This window comes from Mytilus californianus, unplaced genomic scaffold (assembly GCF_021869535.1).
Source record: "Mytilus californianus isolate M0D057914Y unplaced genomic scaffold, xbMytCali1.0.p SCAF_3, whole genome shotgun sequence".
In the NCBI taxonomy this organism is placed as follows: domain Eukaryota; kingdom Metazoa; phylum Mollusca; class Bivalvia; order Mytilida; family Mytilidae; genus Mytilus; species Mytilus californianus.
Window position 1 is genome coordinate 38,068,370 of NW_026262679.1, and position 11,208 is coordinate 38,079,577.

The following is an 11,208-nucleotide window of genomic DNA, read 5'->3' on the forward strand; positions in this document are numbered from 1 at the left end:
TGTATTTAAGGAATGACTAATATTTTTTCTGTCTATAAAAGAAATAACATCAAAAATGTGGTGTACACTAAATAACCAATGTAGCGGGGTTATTTAAAAGTATGCACCACATTTTTGAGGTTATTTCGATTAGACAGAAAAAATATGACAGTCATTCCTTATAATTTAATTCTAAATTCCATTTTTAAGGAGTAAATCATGAAAAAACGTTGATGACGTCACGGTCACATGACAAAATTATGTCTATGAGCTAATAGACAAAAAACTTTCAGCCAATTAGAAGACGTGTTACATCCAAAATTGAATTATTTAAATATGAATTTCTAGAATAAATATCATCAGTTAGACTGGAGACCAAAATTTGGGAATCCAAATTATGGCATTATTTCTGAGCATCAATCGTCCTGAATATGCATGAAATACTTGCCACTGGATGTTAATCAAGCAACGATCAGTCAATATAAACATGAAAAAGCCTACAGTAACCAAAATAGCCAAAGTTATATGAGGTCAACTTTGTAACCTGAATTAGATAAAACCCAGTTTAAGGATTATTACATAGTTTATAAACTGAAAATTTACAGGGTGTATGTATTGTTTAATTCGTGCAGGAACCAGAACACAGAAAGGCTGGTAACCTTGTGAACTAGCAGTTCACCACCAGCCATGGCCCTGGTGGTAGTAATATAGATATATGATACAGCCTTCAGTAAGCAATCATACCCTTGAAGTTAGAATTACATTTAGGCAAGCATTTTACCAAATGTTTTCTTCTTTCAGATTCATGTTGGTTTTATTTTTTAAGAGATTTTTGTTGGTATATATGTTCAAATGTATTTGCAAGGTCACATTCTTTTTGAACATAATTTAAACATTAAAATACTTTTTTTCAGTTCTAAAAAGGCAAACAACTGGCTGAATTTACAAAGTAAAATTTGCTCATTATGAACATGGAACGTCATATCCTGTTTGATATACATACATGTATATATTTAAATTTTAATCACTTAAAGTAGACAATTTGCAATCTAACAAGATTTGCTTATATTTTTGTATGTATTGTTAATGCTATATACAATATAAATACTGGTACATTACCGTAGGTATGTTAAAAAACTGTAAAAATGTGTAATAGTTTGAAGCAGGCCTATATGTTTTATGATCGGAAGAAACTTTATGCCTGTCGTACTGACAGAAAGTCACGGCTGTGATTTAAATTGTTGTAATGTTTTGCTCATTTTTAACTTCTGAAGTTCTATGGGTAAATATTTGTGTGGTTTTCATGTTGTATTTATTTTGCTCAATAAATTATGTGAATTTATTTGTTTGATGATTTGATAAGAAGAAAAATGCTTACATTCTTCAACATTCATATATAATATTATAGCAACAGCAACAGCTACAGTTCATTTCATTGATATATTCTTACAAAATTTTATTTAAACCTACCGCAGCGTTGTGTAGAGAGAGTCAAAAGGTCATAACTGTCATCCCAATTGAAAGGACCATCAAAAGCACGTAATTCATCCAAAACATCCGAAGAGCTTTATATACTCCAAAAATTTTAGAATGGTTCATTACAAAAATCAATAAAAAGCTCTTTAACTGTAGTCCGGAACTAGTTAAGGGGACAGAAAGAATAGTAACAAAACGATATTTGACAGGTTTTTTTGTGTAGTATTGTTTAAATAGCCAATACAAAGTAGGGATCTTAAGCTGAGATGTGGTGTTGGTATGATAGTTTACCATTTGACTCTCTGTGGAGCGCATAGCCTTGAATGTAGAATAATTTATAAGGTCATCCTTTAGAATGTCCGTAAAGTATTTATGTCTTACCACTGAGACTTCTATAATACAGTGTGTTATAGTAGTTTCAGCTTACCACTACCACATTGTTGACTGCTTTGTCGGTCGATAATACGCAAAACGCTTTGCTAGTACTTGAAATTTATTTCTAATCTTAATTAATTTTGAAATGAGGTATGCAATTCATACATTTTATTTAAATAAGAATCGTTTATTTTTCGTCAGATTTCTCCCGTTTACCCTAATTTTTAAATTAGGTTTAAAGAGTGTCTTTAGTTAAAAAAAAAAACCTGTATGTGTTGATGTCCTTGATAAACTGAGAAAGTTGAAAATGCAGCGTAATACTTTTATCTAATACAAAAATGATGTATATAATTATCTTTATAAAAAAGGAAATATGGTATGATTGCCAATGAGACAACTATCCAACAGAGTCCAAATGAAGGGGATTTAAGCAGCTATAGATCACTATAAAATGCTCCGACATGACAAAAGATCACAAAATGTGAAACAATTCAAACAAAATGTTTTTTTTTCTCGAAAACCTGATATATATACGACAAAACAATAAACAAACAGAAACAGAAACCACTAAATGTTCGGCTCCTGATTTGGGATCTGGACAGGCACACATAAAATGTGGCGGGGTTGAACATGTATGTGAGCGCTCCAACCTTCTCTTAACCTGGGATAGTAATGCAACAGCAGTACAAATGAATAAACTGTTAAACCAGTTGGTAATGGCTTGACTCATCAAATCGGCACAAAAACGACTAACTTAAAGACAAAAGACACGAAGTACATGTATCGATCTAAGAGTACATGTACTGTATTTTATATATATATAAGGTACTAGTGAGTTCACAAGGTTCATTTACAACTGATTGAGCATTAACAGATTGATATATATTGGTCGTCAAATGAGTGTATGACACATTTAATCATTACTATCGACAGAGACATATATATAGCCAATAAAACATCAATAATAAATAATCACAAAACGTTTCTCTTTATTTATATACATGGCGATTTCGTGACATCCAGGATTTTTTTGAAAATAGTAAGCGTCTCCAAACTTGACAACATAATCTGCAATTCTCGTATATTTTAATAGATTGAATGGTTGGTGTCAGAGTAAACTTTTTACCTTGTTGAGGTTCGAACGAGACGAACTTTCGTGTATAGTTGAATTAAAATGCTTCACAATCAACCATACGAAGGTACCGGGGTATATAATGATTTCTTATTCGTCCGTCGACGTATTTATATGGTATACCATTGTCTCCACTTCTGTCTATAAGAAGACCGTAAACATAACCCCAGTTTTCCTCAATAAGTAATATTCTTTAAATTTTATCAAATTATAAGAAATGATAGCCTGTTCAAGAGTAAAGATTTTCTTCTTGAAAAATATGCAGCTCATACGTCTCGCACTAGCTCAAGCATGGCTCACTGAGTGATTTACTTTTCAAATATCTAATCGTTTAAAAAATGGCAATTTAAGAATCTTTGTACTTTTTAACGATTTTATTCTATTTTTCTGTTCCGGAGCATTTTTTCAAATGTCTTTACCTTAATCAACTCTATCATATTCGGTGGTTTTCGTAATAAAACATCACAAAATCACTAAGAATGATAATATATTATAGTTTATTAGTGTCAGGTATTGATTAACAATTGAACAATATACAATTAAACATATTTTTTCTGCATATACGAGGTGCATACTTTTTGATGATTTCAACTATTGACTTTCTACAGTTACGGGACCCCCATTTAAAAAAAAAGCAACACGCAATATTGTAACATGAAGCACTATAACTCAAAAAATGTCACGAGTGATTTTCTTCAACCTTTAGTTTAAATTAAGAATTGTAGTCTGAATGACTGTTTTTGGACGAGATTCGTAAATAGTAGTTTTAATATATCACGCACTAACTAAAGTAAGTCTTACGAAATTTGGATTTCGGAGGGGTAGGGTAAACAAGTGCGTCTAGATTTACGTTCAAATCAGTATTTTTTCAAAATACTTCATAATATTGGATGAACTCATGGTGCAGCTGTTATTTTAGCACAATGATTTCCATGAAGGAGAAAAGGGTATTTAATTTTAGAATGTGTGCGACATATAGACCCTTTTAAAAGAAAAATTCATATAACTCCCAACTTTCGAACGAAGAAACGGAAATATATTTGGTCAAAGTTCTGCTGGGTTTTTGTTTTTGTTTTTGTTTATGTTATTCAAACGAATTATACTCGTTCCATTGCGATCGTAAGGGTTAGAAAGAACAGATATAGTTCAGCGAGTACCGTACAATAAAAGTTCAGATGTTCAGATCAGTTACTGAATACACATTAACCAAATTGATAAAGGGAGGCCTTCGATTGCCATGTTCAATTAAAATGACTATAGTGATTTTCAGGTCTGTCTATTTGAGAGCAAAACTTTAAAAAGCTTAGATCATCGAGTTCAATCCTAAAGGGATTGAAAAAAATATCAAATAATGATTAAGGATGGAAATTATTTGTGGACTTTGAATGTAGAACTGCGTTTACAATGCCTTTGGGCGTATATTTGCATTTATTAAAAAACATCGACTACTGCTAATTTTGCTGATGTTGTATAGGCACTCCTCTTTTTTAAAATATACCTAAATACATTTTTTACTTAACACAGGAACGTAATTGTCTCTGTTAATAAAATATAGACTTTAAATTCAAGTCTTTTGGGCTCTATTGGATAGTTATCTTGTTGGCAATCATACCACATCTCCTTATTTTATACTTTATGTGATATTAAAGTAAATGTAAAAAGACAAATGCATCAGACTAATATACTAGTAGTTACCTTTTTTGGAAAACAGAGAAACGTTGTACACTCCATGTTTATTGAAGTGTAGGCATGATACAAATGTGATTAAAGGAATTTGCATTAAAGAATAGATAGGGACTTTCGTCGATGAGACAACAACCAAACAATACAATAAGACCAAGAAAAACTTCTAAATATTAACATAGGTCTTCAATCATATACACATGTATATAATACTTCATATGTCAAGCTCCAGGCTAGGTAAATTCAAAAAGAAAAAGCCATTAGAAAGTTGTAAATGTTTTATTTACAATGACAAATGCAATGATAATTAAAGTGTTCATGTCGGTTTTTTGTCACGTCTTTGGCATTTGGTCGGTTTTCATTTGTTTTCCCTAGTCCTGGCTTTTGGGTTTTGGAATTCACATTTTAACCAGTAAGTTCCATCCTTGTCTAATAAAGTCCCTGCAAAGAGAAAGATACATGTGTGTCAATAACAACAAGTTCGTGTATGCTTCACAAATTTGATATAAAATATTGTTAATACTAATGAAAGAAAGAAAATCTCAGGTTTATATTCTTCTCGTTTCAAATATCATAGAATGCAATTATTTAATATATCTAAATGATTAAAGCATCCAAAAAAATAGAATTATTCCTAAAATAAAAAATAAGGTGTGCATATATATCCCATATCTCATTATAAAAAGACTTAAATGCGATATTCTACAAAAGAAAGACTCAAGTTAATGAAATACATTAATTTTACCTTTCCGTATCCTTTTCCGTAACCACCTCCGTAACCGCCATATCCACCTCCGTAACCACCATATCCACCTCCGTAACCTCCGTATCCGCCTCCGTATCCACCTCCGTAACCACCATATCCGCCACCGTAACCTCCGTATCCACCTCCGTATCCACCAATGCCTCCGTATCCACCTCCGTATCCACCATATCCTCCATATCCACCTCCGTATCCACCTCTTCCTAGTCCACCACCAAAACCTCCGAATCCACCTCCGTATCCTTTACCATAACCACCCTTGTAGTAAGTACAGTTGGCAACAGCCACTAAAAGTGCTAGGAGAACGAATCCTTTGATCATTGTGAAATATTAACTACTGAAAAAATAAAAAACAGGAAAATATAGGAACTAAAATTGATTGTGATACAAATGCTTTAAAATGATTATTGTAACTATTGTTTTAAATCCTGTCACGGAAATTTCAAACTGCAGAAAATGGGAAAACCTAATGTAAAATCCTGTATGTCATATGTGAATAATGATGTTCTCATTTTATATAGACAGTATTACATAAGTAAGCTTGATTTACATTTAAGTGCATATACACTGTATACAGGTTAAGATGCAAATAAACGGTACATCTGTTAAGCTGTGAATGAAATGTGCGTCCGCTGAAAAGCATTTAAACTGTACATCTGTGATAATGTATACAAACTGTATATCTACAAAGATGTCTAAACCCAGTTAATATATATCTTTCCAAATGAGAAGTTTATATGCATCTTTAGAGATGTACATATTAATATTTATCTTAACAGATGTACAGTCAGTTTATATCTGGGAACAGTATATCTAACGTCAATATATATGTTCCTGGTTTATATGCATCTCAACAGATGTACAGTCAGTTTATATGCATCTCAACAGATGTACAGTCAGTTTATATGCATCTCAACAGATGTGTACTGTATATACAAATTAACAGATGTACATCAAGAATGATTGTACAGTCACTACTGTATCCGTGTAAAGAAAGGCATTATTGCATTTTTATTTTGGTACTTTTATTACGGAACTTAAGTGATGCAATCTTATACGAAACTATGAATGGTAAATCAGATTCATGCTAAATATTTTTAATATTTATATGAATTTCTTTTTACACCACTTTGCATCATGATCAGTAGGCTATTTAGATTATCACTAAATACGAAGTATAATATAGTTTATTCCAATTAATGTATAAGGAATCGAACAATGTTTCTGTTAATTTATAATTAACACACCGAATTTATTAGTTTTAATATGGACAGCTTTTACATTTATCAAGACAACTTGAAATCTTAAGAAAATGGAACAGAAAGAAAATTGAATTATGACATATTAGATAAATAATAACCTTTTTTGGATGGCAGTCGAACAAAAACAATTTGATTTCGGTAAAAAAAAGATAATGAAAAAATCAGTTGTGAATAAATATGCCTTGAGTAACAGAAGATTTATGCTATGTGATTTACATTGTATCTGTTGTTGTTACTGTGGCTTAAAAACTCAGTTACTCCCCGAAAGAGCTAAATGTATCGTGCATTATTGTTATGGTGCTGTTTTCTCATAAGAATTGTAATTTTTTTTTTTAGTTTCTTAAACTTTCTAAAAATTGATAAAGTCGTACCATGATAAAAGGAAAAACACAGTTTTACTACGGAGAAAACAGCGTTTTAACAAGAGAAATATACGAAGAAAACTTACCTTTAGTCTAGATATACTTTCTATGGTAGGTGAACGCTGAATGTTAAAATGATAATTTTGACTTCTTTATATAGCAAGTCCGAAAGAAGAACATTGAGTGATGATTGATGTGTACCCGTGCGACAGACTTACCTAATCAGCTTGTAAACAAGATCGTGCTGAGTAATTGTCTGAGACATTAAATGTCTAAATTAATTGTTTGTCAATCATCATCCATCATAATTTCATGTCAATAAAATATTAATTTCCACACAAAAATGATCATATCCTTTTGTTAACCGACCTTTCACATTTTCTGTATAATGATAATAAATTTCGGTTTTTCCCCCTGTATCAAATTACTTTTTTATTTGGATTGAGTGATCATTGTTTCCTTCCTTTCTAGCACCCACACAGTCTTTTCTGGTTCCTTACGTGTTTCGTTCGTTTGTAAATATTTTCCCAAAACGAGAGGTCATTGGCATGACTTACTTCTAAGCACTATTTTTTGTTCCGCTGTTGTATTTAGATTTCATCTAATTTCATACCATATATAATGGCTTTTTTTAAACCAAATTCATTCACATTGAAAAATGTCCAAGTTGTCTTATATTTTATATTATTTGATAAAGAAGTGTAAGAGTTTTGTGGGGATCTTTTCTTTCTGCAATATTGCTACTTTTTTAAATATTTCATTTGTTTGGGGTTTTTTTTGGTTTTTTTTTATGGTAGTTTACTTTTTATCTTAAAAGTTGTTTTTACTTTTTGTTTTGCACATGACATGTACAATATATAATTGAAACCTGATGACCAATCCTAAAACTTTTATTCAGACAGTATTTTTAACTGCAAGATTAAATTGGCTACATTGTATAAAGGCAAATAAACAATTGATTAAAAAATATTTAACCAATCAATATATAGTTTGAATTGACTGCCGATTTTTTTTTTAATTATTTTTTTATTTGCCTTCATACAATGTAGCACATATAATCTGCAGTTAAAAAGTACTGTCTGAATAATATATACCTATATATCTAAGTTAGGTACGTTAAAGGAATGACAGCTAAATAGAGACAAAAAACTAACTACCAATGAAAATGATGTAAAAAAAGTCTTTGAAAGAAAAGACATTTCTTGTCGTGAATGAGCAGCAAAGATAATGACAAATTAAGCTTTATACTAAATCAGAGTGGGAATTGAGACCTGAAAATTCTCTTATCCCGAAAAGAGAGAACTGTCAACTTTTAAATCGGGGTTATTCAAAATTAACATAACTTCCATTATTTAATTTCTTAGTAATGACAAATAAAATCACTGCTGTAGAAAAAGTTAGCAGATGACGAAATTGAAAATTCATGATTAAAAAAACCATGAACTTTATTTTCTGGGCCATAAACTGAATTTCTTTTTCATTAACAATCTGAGTTCGACAAGGATATCATGTATTACCTTTATTATAATAGAAGATATTCTTTAATATTACTTTTCTTTGTCCACAAAGGTAGAATAATTCAATATCTAGTCCCGAAAGACGGATTTATAAACTTTTTTTTTCCAAACTTGCTTCTGAGAGCCATATTCGACTGCTATGTAAAATTGTACTACTTTATTGTTATAATTTTTCAATAAGAAATACTGTTCAAACTAATATTTGGTCGTCTTTTTTCTTTTAATATTAAAAAGCCACTTTTATCGCGCAATGTATATATTCGTTTTATGAAATTGATATTTATTTTTCTGTATAAGTTGCCATTTTTTTTTAATATAAAGTATGTACCTATAGTGTGATGTATCCATATCGTAGACATTAATAGTTATAAAAACAAAATAATTATACATATATCAAAGACTGTTGAATTTAATGATTGTAAATGATAACTAATGACCTGTCAAGTTCACATTTTATTTGAACGATTGGAAGTCAATGTGCTTTCTTGTACTTTTCTAAAACGGAAGGCCACCCCACTGGACCTTGTAGACATTTTTTTTTCATTTTTGGTGAGCCCTAAACATTGAAAAAATAAGTTATAAAAACAAACAAAAAACCAGCGTTACCAAACAAATAACAAAAGCACAGCGATAAACAAATAGTCCACAAATCAGATTTTACACAGGAAACTGATGACTGGACAACACGAACCTAATCAAAACTGATAAACTCAAGTGTTCCCAATTTGTAAATTCTTTGTATAGGTCCATAATAGTAATGCTTGTAGTTATTTTGCTCCTGAACCTCTAAAAATATTTTTTTTGGAAACTTTCACAGAATCTTTTTTACATGAATTATACTTTTGCACCTTATATTTCATTTCTTTAATAATTGTTTAGAGTATACTTTGGCAGGACATGTACTTCGCCAAATCCGCACACTATGGTACACATTTGAAGCCGCTTCTACTTCTAAACCACTAATTATAATATAGATTGAATGCCAAATCCGCACACTATGGTACTCATTTGTAGCCGCTTTTACTTCTAAACCACTAATTATAATATAGATTTAATGCCAAATCCGCACACTATGGTACACATTTGTAGCCGCTTCTACTTCTAAACCACTAATTATAATATAGATTTAATGCCAAATCCGCACACTATGGTACTCATTTGTAGCCGCTTCTACTTCTAAACCACTAATTATAATATAGATTTAATGCCAAATCCGCACACTATGGTACTCATTTGTAGCCGCTTCTACTTCTAAACCACTTATTATAATATAGATTTAATGCCAAATCCGCACACTATGGTACACATTTGTAGCCGCTTCTACTTCTAAACCACTAATTATAATATAGATTTAATGCCAAATCCGCACACTATGGTACTCATTTGTAGCCGCTTCTACTTCTAAACCACTAATTATAATATAGATTTAATGCCAAATCCGCACACTATGGTACTCATTTGTAGCCGCTTCTACTTCTAAACCACTAATTATAATATAGATTTAATGCCAAATCCGCACACTATGGTACTCATTTGTAGCCGCTTCTACTTCTAAACCACTAATTATAATATAGATTTAATGCCAAATCCGCACACTATGGTACTCATTTGTAGCCGCTTCTACTTCTAAACCACTAATTATAATATAGATTTAATGCCAAATCCGCACACTATGGTACACATTTGTAGCCGCTTCTACTTCTAAACCACTAATTATAATATAGATTTAATGCCAAATCCGCACACTATGGTACTCATTTGTAGCCGCTTCTACTTCTAAACCACTATTTATAATATAGATTTAATGCCAAATCCGCACACTATGGTACACATTTGTAGCCGCTTCTACTTCTAAACCACTATTTATAATATAGATTTAATGCCAAATCCGCACACTGTGGTACTCATTTGTAGCCGCTTCTACTTCTAAACCACTAATTATAATATAGATTTAATGCCAAATCCGCACACTATGGTACTCATTTGTAGCCGCTTCTACTTCTAAACCACTAATTATAATATAGATTTAATGCCAAATCCGCACACTATGGTACACATTTGTAGCCGCTTCTACTTCTAAACCACTAATTATAATATAGATTTAATGCCAATTTCTCACAACCTTCGATATATAATAATATCCCTTGTGTACCTTCTATTTTATTTTTGATCCGAATTATTTAGTAGGTTTCTCTTAGCAAATCATTGACTTTACAAGGGACGGCCAATTCTTTTTTAAACTTTGCTCACAGTACATCTAGTTTTTTGCATAAGGCTTTGCAATATGATATAAACAGTTTATGCTTCTACTTCTTAACCACTTATATGGATTTAATGTCAATTTCTCACAACCTTCACTATATAATAATATCCTTGTGTACCCTCTATTTTATTTTTTATCCGAATTATTTTTTAGGTTTCTCTTAGCAAATCATTGACTTTACAAGGGACGGTCAATTCTTTTTTAAACTTTGCTCACAGTACCTATAGTATTTTATATGGCTTTGCATTTATCATAAGTTTTTTTTCAGAAAAAAATAGAAGTTTTACACTTATGTCAATTGCAAACTAGGTAATAAAAAAGACATTCATCTTAAAAAACGAAATTGTCAATTTCCAGAGAAAAATCAAGAAAAACACTTACACTTACTTTGGAAAT

General features: G+C 31.1%; 1 protein-coding gene across 1 annotated transcript; it reads right to left on the reverse strand.

Annotated features, from left to right (window-relative positions):
• Positions 1-4,905: 4,905 nt before the first annotated feature.
• Positions 4,906-7,204, reverse strand: LOC127734508 (keratin-associated protein 6-2-like). Its single transcript, XM_052244417.1, has 3 exons — positions 7,119-7,204; positions 5,391-5,745; positions 4,906-5,086 (listed from the first exon to the last, which is right to left on the reverse strand). Exons 2-3 carry the CDS (start codon positions 5,727-5,729, stop codon positions 5,075-5,077), a joined length of 351 nt encoding a protein of 116 aa, XP_052100377.1. The 5' UTR covers positions 5,730-5,745; positions 7,119-7,204; the 3' UTR covers positions 4,906-5,074.
• Between the last annotated feature and the right edge of the window lie 4,004 nt (positions 7,205-11,208).

Coding starts and splice junctions, on each gene's coding strand:
- LOC127734508 (XM_052244417.1), bottom strand. CDS start 5,729: ATGATCAAAGGATTCGTTCTCCTAGCACTTTTAGTGGCTGTTGCCAAC.